General features: G+C 40.7%; 1 protein-coding gene across 3 annotated transcripts in view; it reads left to right on the forward strand.

The window, feature by feature from the left end:
* The window catches only part of LOC113529143 (protein eva-1 homolog C), a 66,007-nt gene that overhangs the window by 20,197 nt on the left and 18,151 nt on the right, over positions 1 to 27,659 (forward strand). For 2 of the 3 annotated variants that reach the window (XM_034301989.2, XM_034301987.2), the window contains exons 2-5: positions 12,472 to 12,698; positions 13,558 to 13,681; positions 13,899 to 14,051; positions 19,011 to 19,154. In XM_034301989.2, the coding sequence (XP_034157880.2) occupies positions 12,472 to 12,698; positions 13,558 to 13,681; positions 13,899 to 14,051; positions 19,011 to 19,154 (648 nt within the window). The remainder of the gene's footprint in view (positions 1 to 12,471; positions 12,699 to 13,557; positions 13,682 to 13,898; positions 14,052 to 19,010; positions 19,155 to 27,659) is intronic. The other variant, XM_034301988.2, reaches the window with a different exon arrangement.

The following is a 27,659-nucleotide window of genomic DNA, read 5'->3' on the forward strand; positions in this document are numbered from 1 at the left end:
TCAGTGAGCGTGCATTGGTTTTAACACTAAAAATGGCATTTGGTTTGATAAATACATCACTTCCTGAACAGTTCCTCTCAAGGTTTCTTCCTCTGACTCGCTCATTAGGGATAAATGTAAACTTTAATATCCAGTTTTCTGTAAAGCTGATTGTGACGATGTCCATTATTAAAAGCACTATACAAATAAAATTAAACTGAATTGAAATGTAATTGAATTTGTTTATCTGAACTGAGGATTTAAGGATTAAATGCTAGTTAGCAAGTTTGCTAGCATTACTGAATAGGCAACCAAATCGCAAAGTGGCTAATATACTAAGCGTTAGAGCTAGTTAGCTAGCAGGCATGTAATTAGCTGCTAAATAGGTTAATGGTAGGAGGGTTTTTTTGCTGAGAAATATTTATTTTAATCAACAAAAATCTTTAGCTATGTCTCCTGTGTCTCTTGTTTTTGTCACGTTTACCTGTGTTTATTTAACTTAACTTTTATGCTAACCGCTAGTCAGTATATTAACTAGCATGCGTTTAACTAGCTGCTTAATAGGAAATCAAAGCCAAATGTTAGGACTTCTTCCTTTTCTAAGACATATTTGTTACTTTATCAACAAAAAGATGTTTAGCTGTGTCTTTTGTGCTTCTTTTTAAGGCTGTGTTTTACTTACTTATGCTAACTGCTAGGTATCATATTAGCTAGATTTGCAACTAGCTGCTAAATAGGTTAAAGATATTGGTCTTCTTTAAAGTATTTTTGTTATTTTATTAAGGCTTTCCTGCATTTATTTATTTTTTAATGCTAGTTAGTATATTAGCTAGCATGCTTTTAACTAGCTGCTTAATAGGAAACTAAAGCAATGTTAGCATATTTTTCTTTTCAGGAAAAAAAGATTGTTACTTCATCAACAAAAAATGTGTAGTTGTGTCTTTTGTGCTTTTTGTCAGGCTTACCTGTGTTTGTTTACTTACCTCCTGCTAACCTCCTGCTATATTAGCTAGCAGACTTTTAACCTGCTGCTAATTAGAGTTTTTTATTTTTCCTTTTCTGAAACTTGTTTGTGTAATGAAATAAATCACAAAGTTAGCTGTGTTATCTGTAATGTTTAAAGGTGTTGGCTGATTAGCAGTTGGTTATTAGCGAACTAGTAGACTGCAGTAGATATAGTTATAGCTGTTGTGGTTAAAGTTACAGCACTCGCAAACTCATCAGCCTGCGTCAGGGATACGCCGAGTTCTCGTTTGCGCGAGAGCCATGGCCGAGATCAAATAGCGTTCCATCTGTGGCTAAGGCACGGACGGGTGTGAAGCGTCAGTACTGTACAGCTGAGACAGCTGAGGGACTGATGGGGTGTGTGGGTGTGTGTGTGTGTGTGTGTGTGTGTGTGTGAGAGAGAGAGAGAGAGAGAGAGAGAGATTGTGGGAGACAAAGGAATCGCAAAGGCATATACAGCACTAATGTGTCATACCCTGTGTAGTGAGCATGTTTAGTGAATAAGACCTGGTTTATACGTCTGCTTTGAAGCCTGTTCGTGTATTTGCAACGCAGAGAGGGTGTTTGTGCAACGTTGTGCGGCTGCAGATCTCCTCGCTCAATCCACCTCTCCCGAGAGACCTACCACCTTACCCCCTTAAGTCCAGGAAATGACTTTTTTTTTTTTTTGAGGAATTTCTTTTTGAGGAACATGGCCAACAGTGTAGACTGGAAAAGTTAAACTAGCTTTCCTATGTAAAGCTGCAGCATGTGAAATAGATCTCAACTAAAATAAATCCTTAATTAGTGGAATTTTTTTAAATTAAATTTTACGCACCTAAGACTTTTTGTAATGGTGATTTTTTTCCGCTCTCAAAATTTTACGGAACACGGCGCTATAAAATTGATTAAGCGTGTTGGTGTCACATGAAATTTTTTTTTTTTTTTTTTTTTTTTTTTTTTGCCTACGTCTGTTCTGCTCAGGGTTTTACATCAGGATACGGTGAAAATGAAAAGTTTTGAAGTGTGAAACACACACGTGCGTACGTAAACACACACACACACACAACTCTGTTCAGTGAGATCAGGATGCTCTGCCAGTAGCAGCTCGCTGTAAGACTCCTACTACACTGTGAAAGCTGAAAGACAGAGTGTGTGTGAGTGTGTGTGAGTGTGTGTGAGTGTGTGTGAGTGTGTGTGAGTGTGTGTGAGTGTGTGTGAGTGTGTGTGAGTGTGTGTGAGTGTGTGTGAGTGTGTGTGAGTGTGTGTGAGTGTGTGTGTGTGAGTTCCACAGGTAGACTGACACTTTGGATGAAGTAGAGTGTGTGTGTGTGTGTGTGCGTGCGCGCGCATGCGTGTGTGTATAGAAACATTCCTGAGTGACAGTCCACATATACAACACTAATGGAGGAGAAAAATCTCTCCATCTCTCTGCATTATTTTCTTCACCTCCTGCTCTCTTTTTTTTTTTTTCCCCTTGTTTTTTTTTTCTCTCAGATGAACGATGTGGGAGTCAAAGATGAAAAGGTTTTTCAAAAAAGTGAAAACAGGATTAATTTCCTGGCTTTATACTCGACGTTTAGACACTACTCCTCCAGTTGTTTCTCTGTTTGTACATTTTTAAATGAGATGAATAGAAAAGTCATACATGATAAATGTAAGAATGTTGGAGAAAATAATGTACAACAATTTTAGTATTAATGTGTGGATAATGTGCAAACATCATGCTGTAAGAACTGAACACTTCCCAAAAAAAAAAAAAAAAAAAAAAACTGTAGATTTTGTTGTAATAGCCACAATTTCTGCTTTTTTCCCTTAATGACGTCAACCTAATTTAAAATACTGCTCTGTTTTGAGTTGATAAAAGCAGGATGTTGTACTATAACTAATGACTCAGAGCTAAAAAGAAATTAATTGCGTTTAAATAATTTATATTTATAATGGTGTATATATATAGTAAACAAATATTGTATTATTCTAATTTTATTCAAATAAACCCACTGCTGATGGACAGAGAGACAGACAGACGGATAGACAAACTGGCAGAAAGATGGATGGAACGAAGGATGCACAGAAGAATGGGCAAAGACAGAAAGATAGATAGATAGTCAAACAGACAGAAAGACAGACCAGACGGTTGGAGGGAACGACAGAAAACAGAAACAGATAGATGGGCAGGAAGACAAACAGAAGGAAGAAAGGACAAATGGACAAAAAGACAAACACAGATGGACTAAAGGATGGACAGATGGGTTGATGTACATACGAAAAGACACACGGAAGACTGATAGAATGAAGGGCAGAAAGACAGACAGACGAATAGAGAGACAGACAGAAGGGAGTGTATGAATGAATGGCTAAGATGCTGCCATTATCTCATGAAGTTTCTCTTCACGTGTGTCTGTCAAATTATCTTTTCATCTGCACACTCCCTCCTCCCTCTCTCTCTCTCTCTCTCTTTCACTCTGTGATCTGAGGGTGATGTTCTGCTTTGATGATTCTCTGTATTAGCTTAATTAGCTCTTTCACACGCGCGCACACACACACACACACACACACACACACACACACACACACACACACACACACACTGCAGGTATGAACAGTTCTCCGTGTGATTGACAGGACACTATCCAGAACATATTTTAGGAATCTTCCCTTAAAGGGACAGCATTAAAGAGTTACATAATGTCGTCCTCTTTTCCCTAAACGCAGGCGATTAGCCGAGACACACCAGTGTGGTGTGTGAAGTTCGCTTCTTCAGTGTAGCGCTGGAGCTATGAGGCTAATATGGCCTCATATCATATCATTGTTTGTTAGTGACGTTAGCCTCATAGCTCCAGCTCAAAACAAAGCAGCATTGTTCTCGTGTGATCCTGCAGTTTTTTCTGATACAGCGATTTACAGCAGCAGTCGGATGCTATAAATACGCGCGCACACACACACACACACACACGCACACACACACACTGTCTGCTTTCTAATTTATTCAGAACAGTTCTGCTCATGTTTAACCTCTTCAGAGCGAGCATGAACTCGAATTAAGTTTGTAACGGGAGGAAAACATGGACAGAATTCCGTGTTATTCCGGCTGTGATGGTGGGAATGGGATTACGCCTTAATGTTTTCCCACGGGAACAATAACACTAATGAAAGGCTTTAACTGTCTTTATTTAAACAGCAACCCAAGAACCTTATCAGGAACCCAGGAACTTCTGCAAGAATTTCAAAACTGCTTAGGAACTTTTTACAGGTGTTTAGAACATTTTTAGGAACTGGAGATATTTTTCAGTAAACCAGGAACCCAGTAACTTCTGCAAGGATTGGAACAGTTTAAGAACCCAGGAAACTTTTCAGGAAGAAATTCAGGAACTTTACAACAATCATTTCTGGAATCCAGAATTTGTATCTCCGAGGTAATGCAGCACTATAGAACATTTTCTCCATGGTTTTAATTTTGACATGTGAGCAAGCCAGAAACGTTGTGTGTGTGTGTGTGTGTGTGTGTTTACACTTGCACTTGTGCAGCTGCTTAAAAAACCCACATTAACCTCCGTATCCAAAGCGTTGAAGCCTCACCATGACCCCGACTCTGATACTTCTCTGTCTGTGACCTCGATGGCAACCACACCAGTGAACACACCAGTGACCACTATCCAGCTCTTTATACACACACCATCTGTCAGCAAAACACACACACACAGACACACAGAGAGAGTTTGAGTGTAATTGGAGAGGGGTTTGTGGTTGTGGTTAGGACTCTAATAGCTGGTAAGTGGTCTGTGATGGTGGGGTTTGTCCTGTAAACACTTCAACCTCTCTGTCTCTCCATCACTTTGTCGCTCTCTCTCACTGTCTCTCTCTCACACTGTCTGTCTCTGTTGCTCTCTGTCGCTCTCTGTCTCTCTCTCTCTGTCGTTCTCACACTGTCTCTGTCTCTGTCTCTCTCTCTCTCTCTCTCTCTCTCTCTCTCACTGTATCCCAGTCTTTCTTTTTTCTATAAAAATGCAAATAAACAAACTAAAGCAGATTTTTGATTACTGATTGACTGATCCAAGTAGATGAGAGAGAGCTGGAAACAAAGAAAGTCAGTGATGAGGACAGAGAGCGAGAGAGAGAGACAGGGATAAAGAGGAAGAGACAGGGACAGATAGAGAGAAAGAGGGAGAGAGAGGTGAGGACAGTCAGAGAGAGAGAGAGAGAGAGAGACGTGGATAGACAGAGACACAGAGATGGGGAGAGAAAGTCCACTATGTAGTGCACTATTTTGGGGCTTCTGATTTTTGGCATTTCCACCTCGAAAGCATTTTAGAGACTCAAATAAAGTTTTGTTCAGGAACACAGGAACTTCTGCAGGTATTAAAACCTTTTTTTAGGAACCCAAAGAGCCTTTTCAGAAACCCAGGAACATTTTTTCCAGAACCAAGTGACTTTTTTTTTTTTTTTTTTTTTAAACTATCAGGAATCCAGGAACCTTTCAGAAAGCTGGGAGAATTTTTCAGGACTGTAGTAACCTTTTCACAGGACACCGGGCTTCTCTCCTGCACTCCCTTTCTTCACCCACCTCACTGCCATAGTTGGAGGTCAAAGGTCAATCGAATTAATGTTTGTGTGTGTGGCAGCTGAAGTCATTAAACAGCAGACCAAACAAAAACAACTGATTGCAGATCGCAGCACCATACACACACACATACACACACACATTGTGGGCTGAGCTAAAGCAGGTTGAACGGAACTTACGGCTGCACAGGAAGTTAAATCCAGTCACATGACTAAATCCTGACTGGGCATTGCAGTGTGCTGAGAGCTACACCGCTATAAACGGTCCAACAATCGTGATTGTATCATTTTTTTACTCCGTGGCAATATGAATCTGTCGAATGTCCAGCTAGCGCACAGTTTTAAAAAAAAAAAAAAAAAAAAAAGGCATCTAAAAGCAAATTATGAAATCATTAGTTTGGCGTAAAGTGTTAATTTTTTATAGAATTGCCTGTAATTACATGATAGAAGTTCATTTAGCTGTAATTTAGCTTTTTGTTGTGCGTTATTGAAGCTCCTGATTGGTTCCTGTAATGTTTTTGCAGTTAATAGACACAGTTTCTTTACAGGAACCTTTTCCCAGGAATCTTTTCAGGAACTCAGGAAATTTAGGCACACTTCTACTTGAGAAACTTTTTTTACGAACATAGAAACCTTTTCAGGAATACAAGAATCTTTTCGGTAACCCAGAACAATTTAGCAACCTTGAACCTTTTCAGGAACTCAGGAACTTTAGTCATGTTTCCAACAAAGAAATTTGCCTATAAATCTTTTCAGCAACACAAAGATTTTTTTATTTTCTATGAACCGAGAACCTACAACCTTTTAGGAACTTTTTTTTTTTTTTTTTTTTTTTTTTTAAGAAACCATTAACCCTTTCATGCACCCAGGAACCTTTTCCTGAGCTCAAGAATCTTTTCAGGAACCTTGTTTAGGAATCGCCAACCCTTTCATGAGCCTTGGAACTCAAGAATCTTTTCAGGAACCTTTTTAGTCACCAGCAGTCATTTCATGAGCTCAGAACCTTTTCAGGAACCTATCAATCTTTTCAAGAACTTTTTCAGAGGCCATCAGCCCTTTCATGAGCCCAGGAACCTTTTGACGAAATCAGAAACTTCAGGTATAAGTTTTTAGGAACCCAGAAAATATTTCAGGAACTCAGCTCGTCTAATGAACTTGGGGACCTTTGGAACCTAGGAAACTTTTTTAGGTACACTCAACCCTTCTCATGAGCCCCAGTAATCTTTTCAGTAACTAGCTTTCAACTTGAAATTGTTTTCAAGAACCCTGGAACCTTCATGAAAATTCGTTTTTATGTGTTTTTAAAATAAACCTCTTGCTTTTATCTCACACACACACACTCGCGTGTGCACAAACACAATCGCTCACACACTATGACATTGATGGAGTGGTATTTAGCGTAACCAACTCCTCTCATTTATTTCAGTCTCCTGCTTTTAAACAGTGTGTTTGTGTGTGTAGCACAAGGGTGTGGACCAATTTCAATATGGGGTTTAAAACCTTAGTTGAGGTTCAGCAGTTGTTTGTGTGTGTGTGTGTGTGTGTGTGTGTGTGTGTGTGTGTGTGTGTGTGTGTGTGTTCGTGTTCCCCGCATCCTAAGCTTTAGCCTCTAATTACTGTAATTCACTAAATCCCAGGCAGTGAAAGTGAGAGTTTAGAGTCTCTGCACTGAGCCGCACATTTATGAGCAGAGCTGATGAGTTCTACAGAGGAAGTCTGAATAAATACCCCTGCTATGCGCTCCCCCCTGCGCCCTACACGCTCCCCCCCTGCGCCCTACACGCTCCCCCCTGCGCCCTACACGCTCCCCCCTGCGCCCTACACGCTCCCGCTGCGCCCTACACTACTCTAACTGTACACTTCCCCTGTCTCAGTGAAGGAGGAGTGGTTTCTGGGTGTGAAGGAGGTGTGAATACTTATGCAAGGCACTGTATATGATGTGAATGAATTGCAGTGTGTTCGTGTGTGTGTTATGAACGTACAGTACTCCACCATTAGCTGCTTTTATTGGGCTGTTTATGAAGGTGCTTATTGTAACGTTGTAGCAGTAGAGATGAGAAAAAGAAGAAGAGAAGAGATATTACAGGGATAGAATTTTACAGCCTGAGGAAGATCTGCTGATTCAAATATGATGATGAAATCAGTGTGACTGTAAACACACCCACACGATGAGATAAAGAAAGAGAAGAAAGGAGGAATATTTCCTCCAGAGTGCCTGCTGGAGTGACTTTCCCTGTTAGCTGGTATTTGATATGACACATGACAGTGAGGGGTGTGTGTGTGTGGGTGGGTGTGTGTGTGTGTGGCGGCTTTTCCTTTTGATATGTCTTAAACACACACACACACACATTTGCTGCCAAATCGATGGCTCCTGTGAAAGATGAGCTGTCTCCTTCTCTACATTCCATCTGTCTTCTCTCTCTCTCTCTCTCTCTCTCTCTCTCTCTCTCACACACACTCCGTGTGTGTGTTCGCGAGCTCCTGCAGACCTGTGAGGAATTTACTCCTGAGCACTTTTGACCAATCACAGTTTAGCATCATTTAAACAGAGGGAAACCCCAGTGGAGGGTAATTCCCTGCTGCGCAGATAAACATGAATACACACACACACACACAATTAGTACTTAAAATCTCAGTTAGCATTGTTAGCATCTCTCAGCTGCTTGCCATGACGACTTAACATTTGTTTACAAGCAAGATGGTTATTACACAGTGGGACTTCACTTTATACATCATTATTAAACTACCGTAATTGCAGGAGTAGCACGGCTACCGTAAATACACTAACACACGGGCAAACTGCAATTACAGTAATATACAAAAAAGGTAAAATTACATATTTTATAGTTTTTAAAATACAGTATTTTTTTGTGTGTGTGTGTGTGTGTGTGTGTGTGTGTGTGTGTGTGTGTGTGAGAGAGAGAGAGAGAGAGAGAGAGAGAGAGGTTAAAGAGCATTTTTGCCCTCAGTGCTTTTAGCCTATCACATGACATGTCATCTGATCAGAACATGGGGGCCCGCGGTCCCTCTGAGATTTTCACTCGAATGATTTAACTCCACTCAGGATGTTCGTTACAAAGAAATGTCACGTGGTGTGTTTCCAATCAAATTACCAAAAGAAAAAAAAGAAAATGCAGCGACACACGGTCATTGCGGGACTGGAACCCACTCTTGATTTGGTGGGGTTTTTTTTTATTCCAAACATAAGAGTTAAGCTTCAATTCGGTGTCTTTACACTCATGTATGGAAATCAGAGCAGCTATGAGTGGGCGTGGCACAAACACAGTAGATTGGAATGTGGGTGTGTCTTAGAGCTACTCTTGGATTCAGAGACACACCCACATTCCTGTCCATGCCTACTCTTGAGTCATATATAGAAGTGAGAGTGGTTCTAAGTGGGCGTTTCTCAAAGACCGTAGATGGGAATGTGGGTGTGCCTTTGAGTCCATATATGGAAACGAGCGCAGCTATGCATGGGCGTGCCTCGAACAGGATAAATAGGAATGTGGGTGTGTCTTTGAGTCCATATATGGTAATGAGAGCTTTTATATTGCACAGTTTTTGAATCAGCAGAAGTGACGATATTCTGTGTCCTTAATTTTGTGAATTTCACAATATGTTTCGTGACTGATTGTCAGAATACCTGTATAAAGTGTAATAAGATTTGTCAGATGTCACATTTGGTGCCAAGCTAATTCTGTCTGTGTGTGTGGTCCTGTCAAGTTCAACCACACACACACACACACACACTCTCTGAATGGAATGTTGTGGTAGATGCCAGAGAGCTTGTCCTGGTAATGAACTACTATTTGAGCCATGGTGCTGCATACAAACACACACACACACACACACACACTCTCACACACACAAACACACACACACACACACACTCTGCTGGTTTATTAGTCCTTCTTCTATTTCCTTTAATAAAACATGATCATATGGGTGTCTTATCAAAACAATAGCTCACTTATTTTTGCTTCTCACCTTGGAATCACTGTCAAGTTCATTAATTACACTTACACTACAGCGCTGTTGAATTCTTGTATCTGATTGGTCAGAAGGGGTTGATTTTCGTTTCTATAGTAACCGTTCATTCACAGGGACTTGTACAGTGAACACTTCACAGAAACAGACTTAAAAAATTGTTGATATGGTGAAGTTTTCTATAAGGAGATTTTTATTTAACATTTATGGGAGGAGTCTCCAGTGTCAGAGGTAAAGCTGTAACTTTAAATTTTCCGAGTTTATGCTTTTCGGTTTCTCGGTAACGCGACAAGTTGCGTTTTATCTTTGAAAGAGAGAAAAAAAGAGGCTGGTGAGGGATGACTGTTCATGGACATTCCACTACGAATGTAACGTTTAAAAAACAACAAAAAAAAAAATTCATTCGTGAATAAGTTAAAAGCTGTAATTGATGGCAAATTGCTGTGGGGAAAAAAGAGAAATAAAACATTCAGGATGTGTTATTCTCCCTGTCGTGGATTGTTTTCCTATAATTGAATGACACAGTGTGTCATCTTGGACAACCAAATTGTTTTCCCTCGCCAAAGTTTTCTTTCGCCGCAGTTTGGTGACACATGAAAGCTGGAATTGTTGCTGATAAACTCTATGAAATATGTAACTAAAATTCTATCGCTGCTATTTTCCTAAACTGTTTGACGTTAGTCGCATTCCACTGACATTAAAGTAAACTTCAGACACCATCTTGGCTGATTGGCTGCATTTGTGACGTTTACGTTTCTGTAGTTTTTTTTTATTTGATGTTAGTTATATGTTTTCTCAAACGTAATGTTTGGGCTGAGACACATAGCTGACAAGCTACACCCTGAAGCCGAGGCTGACTCAGTGTTAGCGGTGTTCTTAAAGCACGATGCCGGAGATAAAGACCTGCGGAGGAAAGTGGAGAGGTGTGTTTGAAATTCAGCGAGACGTCTCTGTGCGTCTCAGCGCACTGTAATTGATGTAATCTTGTAAAAGTGTGAGGATCAGCAGTGGAGTTGTTCTGACACGCTCACAGACGCACTGAGGTAACACCGGGCCAAACAAACATCAGTGAACATTTACACTCAGTGCTGAGGACGGGGCGAGGAGAGGAGAGGAGGAGAGGAGAGGAGAGGGGAGGGGAGGAGAGGAGGAGAGAGGAGGGGAGGGGAGAGGAGAGGGGAGGAGAGGAGAGGAGGGGAGAGGAGGAGAGGAGAGGAGAGGAGGAACACACTCCGGGTGCGGCTGGTGCAGGAAAATCATCAACTGCAGCGTGGGTGATGAAGCAGAGTTACTCGTCCCTGACTGTTTTATTCCTCTCACACCACAGCGATTTACCATCAATTACAGTTTTTATATTTATTACAGAGTATTATTTATCCATTTATAGTTATATTTAATATTGTAGAACACCCAGAAACCAAGTTAGTTTCTTTTTCTTTCTTCATTTCTTTCTTTCTTTATTTTTTCCTTTTTATCTTTCTTTTCCCTCTTTACTATTTAATTGTCCCTTTGCTTGCTTTCTTTCTTTCTTTCTTTCTTTTCCATCCTAGAGTATCTCTCTCTCTCTCTCTCTCTCCTGTTAGGACTTGTTATCCAGGTCCATGTTATCCAAACACAAACTTTCCTCTACAAACATATAAACTTACCTGTTGTTGTTGTTGTTGTTGTTGTTGTTGTTGGGGTGTGTGTGTGTGTGTGTGTGTGACTTTGACATGTGTCTTTGCTCCATTTGAGGTAAATTAGGGTTTAAATGAGAGACGAGGAGGATGCAATTGGTGTGTTTGTTTTTTTCAGGTGGGCCACACACATACACAGCAAGCCTGAACAGGCTCTCTCTCTGTGTGTGTGTGTGTGTGTGTGTGTGTGTGTGTGTGTGTGTGTGTGTGTGTGTGTGTGTGTGTGTGTGTGTGGGTGATGGTGATGGTGATGAGGGACGGCAATATAAATAAAGTCATACAGAAGCGTTTAGAGGATGGACTCAGCCATCACGTTGCCCTGCACAACTTCCTGCCATCGAAGGACAAACAATAACACTGTGTAAACACACACACACACACACACACACACACACACACACACACACACACACTGAAATGTTACATGGCACAACATGTACACATAACCAACAAACAGTGGAGGTGGATCAGATCAAATTGAAGTGTGTGTGTATGTGTGAGAGCACTGTAGGCCATACCCATTTCGATCAAGTTATGGGCTGATCTATCTATCTATCTATCTGTCTGTCTATCTATCTATCTATCTATCTGTCTGTCTTTCTTTCTGTCTATGTTCCTATATTTCAGTCTGTCTGTTCAGATCTGTGTCTGTCTCTCAAGCTGTCTGTCTGTATATCTTTTAGTTGATCTGTTCAAGTGTCCGTCTGTCTATCTCGCTCAGTGTCTCTCTCTCTCATTCTCTCTCTCTCTCTCTCTCTCTCTCTCTCTCTCTCTCTCTCTCTCTGTCTTTCCTTCATGTTGGTCTCTCAGTCTGTCTGTTCAATCTGTCTGTCTGTATCTGTCTGTCTGCCTGTTCATCTCTCTGTCAGTCTGTTACTGTTTGTCAGTCTGCCTACATACCTGTCTGTCTGTCTGTCTGTCTGTCTCTCTATCTATCAGTCTCTCAAACAGTCTTTCCTTCTGTCGGTCTCTCAGTTGATCTATCAATCAGTCTGTCTTTCTAATAGTGTGTGTGTGTGTGTGTGTGTGTGTGTGTGTAGAGGGGTGGATGGGGATTTAAAAAAAACAAACAAAAAAAAAACAACAGGAAGCTGTGACCAAATCTGGATGTGAATGTGGGAAGCCAAACGGATCAGAGACGGAGAGGAAGTGACGTAAATCTAAAACTCTGGGTTTAATAACTGAGGAAATGAACATACATGTGTTGTAGTGGAGTGTGTGTGTGTGTGTGTGTGTGTGTGTGTGGGGTCTCATCATTAAGTGTTGCCCTGCTCTTGTTTCCTAGGTTACCTGTTGCACGTGTTGCGTAACTACACAGACGAGGTGTGTGACGGTGACCTTCTGACTGTACGCTGCCCTCCCAGAACCACCATCACTGTCCAATCAGCTTTCTACGGCAGGAAAAACTCCGCCCACTCTCTGTTCTGCCCATCGCCATACAGCATTAATGGGCCACGCCCACTGAGTGGTGTCACTTCCTGTCATGTGGCAACAGCACTGCAGGTAACACAGGTGTGTGTGTGTGCGTGTGTGTGTGCGTGTGTGTGTGCGTGTGTGTGTGCGTGTGTGTGTGCGTGTGTGTGTGCGTGTGTGTGTGCGTGTGTGCGCGCGTGTGCGTGTGAGCTCATTCGGTTTCCATGGTAACGGGGCATTCTTTGCGTGACATGGCAGCAGAGTATAAACGAGACGTGATTCAGACTGATATATTTTATTGTGTTCTGGACGAGCAGAAGATTCAGCCGGCTCTGATCTCATTTACATTTCTGAATATTAATATTTTTTATTCAATCCAAAAAAATATTCTTATAACAAATTTACACAAGTAATGATGTTTGACAAAAAATAAGCATCATGTCCTTAATTCAACAATATTCTTTTCTTCTTCCTATCTCTCTCTCTCTCTCTCTCTCTCTCTCTCTCGCTCTTTCTTTCTGTCTGTTTTTTTCTTTTTCTGTCATTTCATCTCTGTCTGTTTCTCTCTCAATCTCTCTGTCTGTTTTTTTTTTTATCTGTCTCTCTTTTTCTCACTGTCTGTCTGCCTCTTTCTGTCTCTGTCATTCTCTCTCTCTCTCTCTCTCTCTCTCAATTCAATTTTCTGTATAATATATAAATATATAAATAAATAAAATTTTCAACTTTCTATTCCTCTTTCTCTCTCTGTCATATTCCCTCCCTCTTTTTCTCCCTATATCTCTGTCTGTCTGTTTCTCTCTCTCTCTCTCTCTCTCTTAATTCAATTTTCTGTATTAAATTTTTCAACCTTCTGTACCTCTTTCAATGTCATATTCCCTTGGTCTTGGTCTCTCTCTCTCTCTCTCTCTCTCTCTCTCTCTCTGTGTGTGTGTGTGCGTGTGTGTGCGTGTGTGTGTAGAAGATGACAGATGAGTGTGAGGACAGGAGGAGTTGTGAGCTGTTGGTGAACAGTCGGTTGTTTGGAATGGATCCGTGTCCGTCTATCGGCAAATCCCTCACTCTGCAGTACAAATGCAGGCCTAGTGAGTCTCTCTCTCTCTCTCTCTCACACACACACACACACACACACACACACACACACACACACACACACACACACACCATATTCAGTGTTTTAAATCTTCTATAAGTTAATACTAATATACTGCTATGTATTTATGTATTGTTTTACATATTATACAAGACTGAACCGTGTGTGTGTGTGTGTGTGTGTGTGTGTGTGTGTGTGTGTGTGTGTAGATGAGTATAAGAGTAAGGTGGTGTGTGAGGGAGAGAAGTTGCGGGTGAGCTGTAAGACAGGGATGCAGATCGCCGTGTACTCGGCCACGTTTGGACGTACGCAGGAGGGGGCGCTGGAGTGTCCTCCACACCACCGGAGGGCGCCGTCTGTCGGTGAGTCTCAGACGGATTCACACAGTCAGATAATCAGATAAAGAAGTTCTCCTGAGTGACTGAAGTCATTATTTAGCTTTTCAGTTCATTTTGTACATATTATTCATAATAATTAGCCTTGACTTTGATGTTTTCACAAGCACCTAGTATTAAAAAAAAAAACCTAGTATAAAAAAAAAAGCCAAACTGTCAGTCTTATTAGCAACAATTATTTGACAATCGAAATTTTGCGAGCGCTGTTTACGCTCTACACGTAAAACATATCGTTGGCTTTCCGTATTTCGGTCTTCAAGTATGAGGAAGAAAGTCATCGTCATTCATAAACACGCTTGTACTTACACTTTTAACTTGCTAGCTAGCTAATATGTGCTAATCTGACAAAATTTTTAAGTCACATTCATAAATGTTTATAATCTTCACTGCTAATGCTAAATAGATGTCTAAAATAAGCTAACTTGAAAAGATTTCTAATCATAAATATTAAATCATAAATATTCATAACCTGAACTGATAATGCTAGATAGTTAGCAAATGTGAGCTAATGTGAGAGAATTTATTCAGAATTTTAATGTCGTGTTCATAAATGTTCATAACCTTCACTGCTAATGCTAGTGAATACTAGCTAGCTGGCTAACATGAGCTAACGTGGCAAGCTTTCTGAAAGGACGTTTAGATAATATTTCAAAGTGTTCATAAGCTTTATTGCTAATAACAAAATACTATCAGTGACTAAGATGAGCCAATATGAGAGAATTTATTCAGAAAATATTCGGAAGTCGTGGTTATAAATTTTACTTTATTTTAATTTTACTGCTAATGCTAACTACATTCCTGATATAAACTATCGTGACAGGATGCTTAAAAAAAATAATCTTAGAAGTTTACTTGTTAAACTGCTTCCAGGTGTCAGTTCAGAAATGGACGTGTCTTTGACGTGACGTCTGTGTTTATGGTCACGCCCACTTGTGTCATCTGCGCGCACACACACACATCACACAGACACACACACACACTCACTCTCACTCCATTGTGTTTTTTATGCTCATGTAAGAACAGTTCGACATATTTGTGCTTCATACAAAAGCACAAGTACAAGAAGTAACTTAACCAGCTGTCAATCACTGTAGCTCCGCCTCCAAACACACACACACACACACACACACACACACACACACACACACCCATCAAAGAGTTTCCTGGCACGATAATAAACACTTGTATCACTTTACACACCCACGCACGCGCGCACACACACACACACGTCATAGAAGATGAGATTAGCTGGTATGAAAACACCTCTGACACACACACACACAGAGCAGATTTCCTGGAATTTTCCACAGAACACACACACATACATACACACACACATACACACACACTCCCCCATCCTACTGCATGATATCAGACATTAAGGAAAAGGATGTGTCTAACTTCTGGATCCAGAAGATAGTAAGAGGTGTGTGTGTGTGTGTTTTCCTGGAGAAACAATGCAGTCTTTTTACTAACTCCTGCATAGCACAGTTATTGCTAGTCTTGTAAAACCGTGTGTGTGTGTGTGTGTGTGTGTGTGTGTGTGAGAGAGACATTCTGGGCCTCCTGCTTGACTAATCGCCGTGGCGACCACACTCAAAGCCCAGGTTAATGGGGTCTCTGTCTGTCCCTCACCGCACTTCCTTCTACTGGGGGAAGAATTTAAGCGTGACACCGTCAGGTTAAAGTCCCTCAGGGGGACTGGAGACAGGACGACTGTTCCTCTGTCCTGGGGAAGCATTTAGACAGCTCCCCCTCTGTCACAGCCGGCCATTAGTCTCCGCTCAGGTCACGTCCCCCCACACACACACACACACACACACACACACACACACACACAGAGTCAGGACACACACTGTCAGAAGCTCCGCCTACAGACCATCTGATGTATATTGTACAGTATACAATCAGGATCCGATGTTTAAACAGATCCATAGTGGCATCTTGCACTTTACAGCGTACAGAATAGCGCCCCCTGCTGGTATGGAGTGTGTTTTTTTTTTTTGTTGTTTTTTTTTTCCCGCTTTCACGCCGAAGCAGAACGTCCGTACCTACCCATCAGCCATCAGGGTTCGTCTCTGCGCTGTGTTTGAGCGCGACTTTTAAACAGAAGACATGATGAGACTGGGACGTGATCATCAGTTAGCTAAAGCTGCTGCTAGTTCTTTAACATCGGTTTGGTGTGTCGCAGTTCTTGTATTTAATCTCATACACACTCCATGGTCTTAGAAGGACTGTTTTTTTTTTTCTCCAGATTTAACCCTGATCTTGTTTGTGGCAAAACAAACTCATTTAAAAAAAAAAATCTGAAACTGAAGCTCGTGTGTTAGAGCAGGAAGTAGTCTAATCAATGAAATAAAAATCTACACAGCGGTTTCTGGGGTCCAGTGCAAAGGAGGACGTCATTAATACACACACACACACACACACACACACACACACACACACACACACACACACACACACACACTTGTAAGCTTACCTTTCCCCTGGAGCTCCCCTAGAAGGACTTTTTAAAGTGTGTCACTCCATTTAATCCCCTCCGTTTACTTCTGTGTACTAACACACCCTGTGTGACCTTTAACCTTTAACCCTTATGGCTGTTTGTCTCAAGGTGTTGATGTGTGTTTGGTCTTTAGATCTCTTCTTTCTCTCACTCCCAGTTTATCCCTCTGTGGTGTTTCTTTTTGTTGCTGTTGTTCAGGAGGTGTTTCGGGAATTTTTTAGATTTTTCGGGGGAGAAACTAATGGACAATACGCAAAATTGGATACTAATGGATAATATAAAACATTATTATTATAAATCATACACACTACAAAGCTTATTTAAAAAGCTTTAAAAAGTCAAAATTAAAATATCTTTATAAATACACTTGTATGTATAATTGTTTTAAAATGTAAGAAATTAGCAATATTAAACATTATATTAAAATGTATATATTTTTTCATGTTTATTCAGTATCAACATATGCACTTTCCTGAGGGAGATAAAAATACAGTCCTTTTACAAAATAGACGATCCTCAGAACATCGTGTTACAGATTTGCTATTAATTAAAATTGTAGACTATATAAAATATTATAAAAATTCCAACATGTTAAAAATTAAATGAATTAAATGTATAAATTGATTAATGGATGGTTGGTTAAATAATAAAATAAAATAATTAAAATAAATTTAAAAAATAAAATTTAATTAATTAAATGGATGAATCCTGTGAAAATACAGCAATCCCTAACAATTGCCAGCAAAACAGCAAGATAAAGAGAGATTTTGTTTTGAAAATAAGTTTTTTAAATGATAAAAAGAAATTATCGATATTATAACAAACATCAATGAAGAAAAATCTGTTTAATTTATTAGAGAATATTTACTAGATTCAGAAAGGGAGAGATGCAAACTGTTAAACTGATCACTGATCATGTTTCTGTATTAACATCTTAATATATCATTTTGTTAATGAACATTTGAGAAGCAGAAAAAAAACTGAATTACTTTAGGTGACAGAAGACGTTTTCCTGAGGGTGTGCAAACTTTTGCCCTCGACACATCATACACAACCCCCAATAAAATTAAACTTTGTTTCCCCATGACATTATTACGTAGAGTATTTTGAAATTTGAAGGAAAAGGTCTGTTAGCTGGTTTGCCCAAAAGTTAACCTGAGTAGCTAGCTAGTTAATTATGCACTCTAACTGGAAATGTCACCGTAGTGCTAAATGCTAAACGCGTCATTATTGGGACAGAATACAACGTGAAAAGCGGAGCAGCAAAAACAGCACTGTTCGCTTAATAATCCTCTCGTTTTTGGTTTAATTGTGAATTCCCGCTTCAGATTAAAGGCTTTAAAGCTGTAAAAATAATTTAAAAAGTCAATATTGAAATATCGTTATAAAAACATGTGTACGTATAATTGTTTAAAAATTTAAGAAATTAGCAATATTAAACATTATAAAGATACACAATATTAAAATGTATGAGAGAGAAAGGTGAAATCGGATACAGCCGGTAGAACAGACTTGCCGGTCGTTCGTGCGTGGAGAGGCGGAGGTTCGTCTCTTGTTCAGATGTGTGTAAGTCCATCTGTGAACACGATAAGCACTTAGCGATGATGGATGAAAGGATCATCGGTCACGCTGACACGCCGAGGTTCCCCGTCCCGAGGGAGATCAAACGTCTCCGAGACAAAGCACACGTCTGTCAGGGACGTCTGAACACGCGGAGGGGAACTGCGCGCACACACACACACACACACACATTCTTCATATTCATCTACATGAAAGAGCTTTCCTTTTACCTCAGACCTTTTCGATTTTTAGCGCTAATGTTGCTCAGAGATGTTCAGAGCAAATGTTGCTAATTCTACAAAATATTTTAAATATTCATAAACCGCAGGAAACTTAGTTAATGTGATGTTGACCTAGTCAGCTAGCTAAGCTACCTGTTGGAGTGCTGGATAGCTTGCTAACGTTCCTACATGTGACTTAACACTTTGTAAATGTAAGGGTTGAATTTTCTACCTCATTGTTTAAAAACATAAGAGTTTATGCTCGTGCTAGTATTACAGAGTGATGCTAGTTAGCCAAGGTATTTTAGCTATTAGCCAGGAATTTAAGGAATTTAACTTATTAGCTAGCCTGCTAAACATTAAAGGAAAAGTTTTTGTGTATGTTGTGTATACTTGCAGTTCGAGTTATTTTTTTGTGTATGTTGTGTATACTTGCAGTTTGAGTAACGTGTTGTATTAGCATCCACGTTAAGCACCTTTACTATAACTATACAATCAAGATAAGCAAAAAATGACATTTATATAAATATAAACATCACTTTGCTGTAGGTATAGCGCCTGCTAATGGTGCAAAAGTGTTGCATAGTCTGGAAAATATGAAACACACAGACATTCTGACTTGTTCTTTTGTTTTTACAGACTGCCATGCGGAAGGGGCCCTGCAGGTGATGACATCACGTTGCCAGGGGAAACGCACGTGTGCGGTTCGAGCCTCGGCGCAGGAGTTCGGAGACCCCTGTTACGCTGGGACTCGCAAATACCTCAGTGTTATATACACCTGTGGTGAGTACGTACACACACACACACACACACACACACACACACACACACACACACACACACAAAATAGGACCAGAAGCAAATGATCACTCTGAAAGAAACCAGAAGCACACAATGTTGTGTATACACGTGTGTTCAATCAGTGTGCTGGTAGAAATTAGTCAGTTTACTCCCTTGGAATCACTAGAAGGGCGAGTTTGTGTTTGTTGCGGTTCAGTGTTTTCACGCTGAGTGTCAGACAAAAGACATTCGAGTGGCTGAGAGTCTGTTAAAGGTGCGGTCTGTTTTTTTTTTTTTTTTTTTTTTTTTAAGTGAAGCATTGCGTGTAGAAATGTCTCCTCACATGCCGGCATCTTCAGTAGCACTATTACAGCTTGAAATTTTCATGGTATGACACTGTAGTTTAAAAATATCCCGATGTAACGGTGTCGCGGTGTTAAACACAAGCTGCTGGCGCAAATGAAAAGAAAAAATGATTCAAAATTCTACGTACAAACTTTTCTTTGCACATCCTTGTGTGTGTATGTAACAGAAGCCAAAAGGAAACAAACAAACAGATCGAATCCCATAATTGTTGTTCTTTCTTAGAGAGAGGTTTTTGAGAATGACTTTTCCATAAAAATCTCTGTCATTATGCTAAGAGTGAGCGCACAGGTAGCAATGTAACGTAACAGAGCGGATGAATAACAGCCAGAGTTTGTGTAGGTGTGTTCCTGCGCTGAGAAACGGAGGTCCTGTGGTGTGATTTAGAGTCCAGAGGGACAGGGTTGTGAAATTTTTATGGAGTCAAAGCCGGACATAAAGGGGATGAGAACCACTAGAGTGACGGATTTGAATGGGGGAAAAAATGAACAGGTAGATGATAATAGACGGAAATGCATTTTAATCTGTGTTCTGTAAAAGTTCACACAGAGGTAAGTGTATGATCATACGCCATGACTAGCTGTGACACCGTAACAACCCCAATCTTCAATAAAAATTGCCTGTTCAGAGAAGAAACTCTGGTCTCTGTGGCACCTCAGGCTGTAAACAGGAGACAAAACACATGATGCGGGCCTCCAACATCCAACCAGTCAGAGCTGAGTTTTAAAAAAAGCCTTGTTAAGTGGTAGAGTGAGCATCATGTTGAACACCGATCTTCTGCTTTACCTTAAATCTGTTATTATTTTTTTTCTTGTGGGGGGAACTGGGCCCAGGATGAGTCGATGTCTCCACTCACTTGTCAGTCATGTTGCCTGTCAGTTCAGAAAGCTCCACCTCTTCTGCGTTGCATTTTGTATATTGATAACTTTGCTTTGGAATGAAGGAGCTGGTAGTTTTAGTTTTCAAAACAGCTAGTTTCCACCAACGTACATTCTGCCATAATTGCTGATTACACCTTTTAAATATGTAGGATAATCAAAATATGAACATCTATCAAGTTCTTTTATTTTATTCTCATAACAGTTCTGTAATCCTGGGGTTGTGTCCCAATCTGCATACTTCTGTACTAAAAAATAACTCACGACACCAGTGGTGTTATTACTGTTTATATCCACTACTTAGTGTGTATTGTGCAGTTTGGGACTCATCCTTGAATTGGGTTTAAATGTGTGCACTTGCAGTAGTGAGATTAATGCAACGTGGAAAACAGTGCAGTACGACCCGCGTTACGAAACGTTTTTCCGCTTATAGTCTGCAATATCATTTCTCTATCAGGGATTCTGAAATCTTACATCCTTCAGCTTTGGAAACTGAAATGCATGTTAGGCATTTTATCATTTACCTGCAATCAGAGCCTCAGCAAACAGCCACCATGTAGAAGTTTTGGCCACCAGAGGGCGCTAAACACTCAGTATTGCTATAGCTTGTGGAGGAAGTGCTTCTGTGTAAAATAAAAATAATATGCAGCTTATTTATTCACCCTGCTTTAGCTTTAATAGATTTTGCTTTGCATTTCTCACGCTCTGTTCTATTTTCCCTTTCATTTATATTTTCTTTGTCTTCATTGAACACAGTGAAGTTACACACATTGCACTAAGAATAAAGCTTTGCAGAATAAAGACCATAAAATTGTAACTTTGAAAGTAATTCGTGATGAATTATTACGTGGATTTGACTGATATTATTTTTGATGTTGTTTACTGATGGACTGATGGCAGCAGTGATGGTATCATTAATACCGTCGGACTTTCAGAAAGGATTTTGTCGGACTGTAGTCAGGTCCTGGTTTAAATTTTGGTGCTGGGATTTACAGGGCTTTAATCAGTATTGGAGATTATAGGATGACCTGTGGTTTCTATAGCAACACACACAACTCAAAAATGGATACAGGTAAACTATATGGTTATACACTTGCATGCTATAGCTTGTATCATCTCTGAAGGAGGTGTGGCCTCTATTTCTATTCACCTCCATGAAGGAGGCGTGGCTTCTGTGTCTGTTTACCTCAGTGAAGGAGGCATGACCTCCATCTTGTTAAAAACCAACTATTTTAAGTATCTTTCATAAACGCTAATTGTTCTTTAACATCATGTAGACTGATCTGACTGTGTGTGTGTGTGTGTGTGTGTGTGTGCATGCATGCGCGTCCATTATTCGCCCACACACATGCACAATGTTGTACCGAGCTATCCTGCTGAGTCGCTTTTTGTTTTCGTTCCTTGATAAGAAATCTGTGTGTGTGTGTTTTGAGAGACAGACCTCCTGGATTTTCAGAGCAGCTCCTCTGTACTACCGCATCCTCCTACTGGAAACTAAATGAGAATAAATATCAGACATGCTGATACAGCGCTGTGTGTGTGTGTGTGTGTGTGTGTGTGTGTGTCTGGGCCTGAGTGAACCCATCTCTTGATCCAGTTCCATCAGCCTCCCACACTACGAGTCTGTCAATGTGCGTGTAGATAAACATTACTCACATCCTCTTGTTATGTCATTTATTATTATAGTGATTATGAGTGAACACACACGCACATACACACACACACAGCTCAGACATCAGGAATGGGATTTATCTGTCTACAAAAATACACCAGGCTTTGAAATGTTGTGTTCGGAGTGTGTGTGTGTATGTGTGTGTGTTTATAATATAATAACCTTCTTATCACACACACTGAAGCTATGTTTCTTTCTTGAATCAACTCTGTGTGTGTGTGTGTACGTGCACTTGTGTACAAGAGAGACAAAGAGGCTTTCTCATATTGTGTGTTTGTCTGTGTGTCTACAGGTGTGCACTTGTGTGTTCTGTGCATGTGCACCTGTCTGTGTGTTGGAGATTGTGTGTGTGTGTGTGTGTGTGTGTGTGTGTGTGTGTGTGTGTGTGTGTGTGGTGGTGGGGGGGGGGGAGGGGGGTGTTATGCTTCGGATCCGCTGAATGCTGTGTCGGCTTCTAAGGTGACAGAATTTCACTCAGGCCTGACCAAGACTTCCAGTCAGCCTGTCTTATCTCCATGTTTCCTTCCTGTGTGTGTGTGTGTGTGTGTGTGTGTGTGTGTGTGTGTGTGTGTGTGCACTCTCTTTCTGAGGAAATAGTTTAATTGGGCAATTTGATATTAATCTGACCTGTAACTGAAGCTGACTCTTCAGGCTCTGTGTGTATGTGTAATTTTTATTACATGTAAGCATTTGTATCCTTATATGAAATGTGTGTGTGTGTGTGTGTGTGTGTTATATGGTTTAAATAAGCCCATGTGTGTGATGTAGAGTAGAGTTTTGTCATTAATACCATTCTCCCAGGCTGGTGCGTGCGTGCGTGTGTGTGTGTGTGTGTGTGTGTGTGTGTGTGTGTGTGTGTGTGTGTGTGTGTGAGAGTGAGGGGGGAAATGTATGGCTCCCTCCTGCCTGTTTCGAGTGTAATCCAAACCGCATGGCTACGCTACAGAAAAAGAGGGAAAGAGGGAGTCATGTGACCCACTGACCAAACACACTACCTCTCCAGAGCGAGAGAGAGCGAGCGAGAGAGAGAGGCAGACAGACAGACAAACAGGGTAGGTTTGTTGGTAAGGGGGTGCATGCCATTGTCCTTAAAAGGCAGTGGATTTCATTGTACTGGAAGTCCCCCACTTTTTGTACTCAACACGCGCACACACACACACACACACACACACACACATACACAAACTCACACACCCAGCTGCTAATGTATATAATATGGGGTTCGCTTTTATTACATCATAACTTGAATCTTGATCTGTGTGTTCACCAGGCCACTGTTCTCATGAGTGGGCCAATAGAAAAGCAGTGATTCACTCAGCGGGCCAATAGAAAAGCAGCGATTCACTCAGTGGGCCAATAAAAGGAATGTGATCCAGTGTGTGAACCAACAGGAGGAAAGTGATCCAGTCAACAAGCCAATAAAAAAAGAGTGATCCAGTATGTGAGCCAATAAGAAGAAAGTGTTCCAGTGTTTGAGCTAATAGAAAACCAGTGATTGACTGAGTGAGCCAATAGGAGGAAAATGATCCAGTGTGTGAGCCAGTAGGAGGAAAGTGATCCAGTGTGTGAGCCAATAGGAGGAAAGTGATCCAGTGTGTGAGCCAGTAGGAGGAAAGTGATCCAGTGTGTGAGCCAGTAGGAGGAAAGTGATCCAGTGTGTGAGCCAATAGGAGGAAAGTGATCCAGTGTGTGAGCCAGTAGGAGGAAAGTGATCCAGTGTGTGAGCCAATAGGAGGAAAGTGATCCAGTGTGTGAGCCAATAGGAGGAAAGTGATCCAGTGTGTGAGCCACACGTGTCTGTCTCACAGTTTTGTCTGTCTGCCTCTCTCTCTCTCTCTCTCTCTCTGGTGATATAACCCATTAACACAGACCTGTTTTTTACTCACTATCCTTTTTGTCTTCCTGTTACACACACACACACACACACACAGTCATTAATGAACCATCTTCTCTCATCTGCTCCGCCATAATGTCACTGCAGGTTAGAGTTCACTTATGTGGCTGCTATGGAAACAGAGAGGGTGGGCCTCCCAGTGTTCAGGAAAAATCTCTCTATCTGTCCCTCTCTCTCCTTTTTCTCATTCATATCTATTTTTATATGTACTTTTCTGTTCCCCTCTATTTTTTCTATATTTTCCTTTCTTTCTTTCTTTTTTTCTCAGCTTCTCTATTCTTTCTATTGCTTTCATTTTCATTCTCCTTCTTACTTTTACATTTGTTTTTCTTTGTTTTCTTTCTCTCAATCCCTTCTTTTTCTTTAACTCCTTTAATTCCTTTCTTTCTCTAATCTTTTCCCCCTGCCTGTTTTTTTTTTCTGTCTCATTTCTCAGGATCCAAATCATTCTGAGTAGGAAAAGAGGGGAAAAAAAGGAAAACATGACCACTAAAAGTGAGGGATAGAGAGACAGACAGAGAGAGAGTGGGAGAGAGAGAGAGACCCAAATTGCATTATCAGCTGAATGAAATCGTCACATCACTTCCTGTTTCTCTTTTTTTTTTTTTTCTCTTTCACTACTACACACACAGAGGCACACACATACACACACACACACACACACACACACACACACACACAGAGAGGCACGCTTTAAGCCCACACCTCCTTTCTCCCGCCCTGCTCTACCTCTCTGGTTGGCTGCACTGTGTGTGTGTGTGTGTGTGTGTGTGTGTGTGTGTGTGTGCGTGCGCGTGCACTGTGCGCTGAAGTGGTCAGTCCTGCTTGCTCTCTCATTCGCTTCAGAGCCAGAGAACAGAGAAAGGAAAAGAAAGATCGGGTGAAGAGAAGAAGGGGGGAAAACGAAGGGAGAAAAAAGTGAAGGAGAGAGGTGGAGAGATTTAGGAGAAAAGGAAAAAAAAGAAGACGGAAAGAAAGAGCAGCGTGGTTATTAAACAAAAAAAAAAGAAGTGTGTGTCTGTGTGAGAGTTGGAGGAGTATCTCTGCTGCTGCGTGGAGTTTTTACCTTCTTAAAGAGACATCCCTCTGTTTTCTGTCTTTTTCCTGAAGTCATCCATCTAGCCCTCGTTCTCAAGTGAGTGTGTTTGTGTGTGTGTAGGGTTTACACACACACACACACACACACACACACACACACACGCATACACAGGTAGAGTGGAGGTTGTAATGAGCGAGGGAAAAGCCATGGAGATGGAGAAGAAGAAGAAAACAAGAGAGAGCGAAAGAGAGAGATGGTGAAAGAGTGGTGCAACATGTGTGTGTAAGTGCAGCTTCAGATTTACTTTGTGCGTTTTCTCTCTCTGTGTGTGTGTGTGTGTGTGTGTGTGTGTGTGTGTGTGTGTGTGTGTGTGTGTGTGTGTGTGTGTGAGCGACGGATAGAGATTTCATTCATACAAATCCGTCTGTGACTAGTGTTCAGTGTTTGCTTTTAGTGAAGTAATGTAACGTTTAGTATTGGAATATATTTGAATATCAAAGAGTGTATAACGTTACACTGTGACAGAGTGAACATTAGCATTAGCGTTCGTCCTAGCATCTGTGGATCGCTAGTTCGAACCCCGATGATGCCACAGCCATCCATAGCCAGGAGCCAAGAGAGCAAAACTGGCTGTGCGCCCTGGGTGGGAGGGGCATACTCAGTCTCTCCTGTCAGTCACAGTGACTCCAACCAATCAGGGCTGTCTGTGAGCTCAGGTATGTGGAAGAGGGCGGATAGCTGTCTCCTCTGAGTGTGTTACACTGCTAGTGTTAGCTGTCGTATGATAAGAGAGAGCTGGCTGGTGGGAATTGGGGGAGAAAATGGAGAAAAAACTAAATGGAGAAAAATGCAACTGCATTATTTTATCATAATCATTAAAGGGGCAGTATGTAATATTTAGGGCCTTCTGCTGGCTGTGAGGCAAATCACTATGAAAACATTAGCAAGCCTTTTACGTTAACGATTTAACGACTACTTCTATCATCCTTCCCACCACCTCTGTTAAAGAGTTGCGTGCCTAATGACTTGTCTTTTTAGGAAAAATGGGTGGAGCTAAGCACCTCTGTTTTGGCTAGAGGGCCAGAAAAACCTGTAGTAAAGAAATTCACACGATCCATTTTTCAGAATCAGTTTTTTTCTGAATGATATTTGGACTTTTATGGTTATTACACGTTTAGAAAAAAATGTTTAAAGATTACAGACTGCACCTTTAATGTGTTTATATTATTTATCGACATTTATGTATACTTGATATTTAGACTGACTTGATTAGATTTTTTTTTTTTTTTTAGGCAATGTGAGATCCCTGTAGCTTGACTGAATCGCAACTGCATTTGTTTGCATTTTATATTTTAATATACGTCATTAAAGAAGCTTAAAGTTTAAAAAAAAAATTAAAGTAGCCATAAATGACTTGCAGTTACTTGGCAAAAAAGTTTCTACAACACATGACTAAATAGACTTATGATAGACAGCTAAATAGAAGATGAGATGTTAAATATGTGAATTTTTTTTCGTCTTTGAACATGTAGTTATGTTACCAGGTTCTGTGCAGTGAATTATTGTGTGTGTGTGTGTTTCAGTGAATGATTTGTAATGACAGATATGTTGGTCACTTGACAGGTATCTGAGTCCACATATCTGTGTCTGGTTTTGTCTTTATAACGGTGAGTGAGTGGGAGAAAAATGCTCGCTGGTGTATCGTTTTTAGCATTTAGCCTCGTAATCTGTATCACACACACTGATTCAGTGTGACTCAGCTCTGAGTGTGTGTGTGTGTGTGTTTCTATAATCCCATTATCCGCCGTTAACACTGGAGCGACAGGAAGAGCCGCTAGTGGCCAAGCCGCTAGCCTCTAGCGGTTAGCGGTTAGTGCTGACGTGCCCAAACCACAACAGACTCATTGTTCATTGGCTGTGACTATGTTCAGGTGGTGAAGATGAAGGTGATGTGGAGTTGTGTGTGTGTGTGTGTGTGTGTGTGTGTGTGTGCAGTAAGGATGAGTCATATTATTCTGTGGTTTAGTCGCACGCTTGTGCGTGCGTGCGCGCGCGCACACACAAATAACCAGGAATGTTAAAGGACTGCGAAGAACGTACGTTTTTGCTTTAATTGACACTACCGTGACCATAACTCACTAGCCTGGCGCTATCAGTGTAACCATGGTGACTAGCAGTATACTAAAGATAGGAGCTCTAACTAGTGTAGAACGATTTGTACATAAGTGACGTGAGGGGAGAAAAAAAACACTGCAAATTTAGCGCACATGTAGCGTTACAGTTTTAAACTAGCTAAGCTGCATAAGACTAACACATTTAAAATTTCCACCACAGAATGACATGGTAGCTAAGTTAGCTAGCTAGATATTTCTCCTCAGTGTAGCACTAGCCAGCTTATCTTATTTTAGTCTTATTTCAGTTAATACTTAATTCTATCAAGGGATTTTCACCATTGAGTGATACAGTTTATAGTGTAGCAATATGCAGCTAGCTTTATTTAATATTTTATTTTATGTAACATTATAGTAAGCATTCTAGCTAGCTAGATATTTCTTCTCAGATGTAGCACTAGCTATCTGACTTTTTTTAATAGCTAGTTTTATTTAACACCTAATTTAAAGTAAACGTTCTAGCTACCTCGATATTTTACCTCAGTGTAACA

This window comes from Pangasianodon hypophthalmus, chromosome 30 (assembly GCF_027358585.1).
Source record: "Pangasianodon hypophthalmus isolate fPanHyp1 chromosome 30, fPanHyp1.pri, whole genome shotgun sequence".
Lineage (NCBI taxonomy): Eukaryota > Metazoa > Chordata > Actinopteri > Siluriformes > Pangasiidae > Pangasianodon > Pangasianodon hypophthalmus.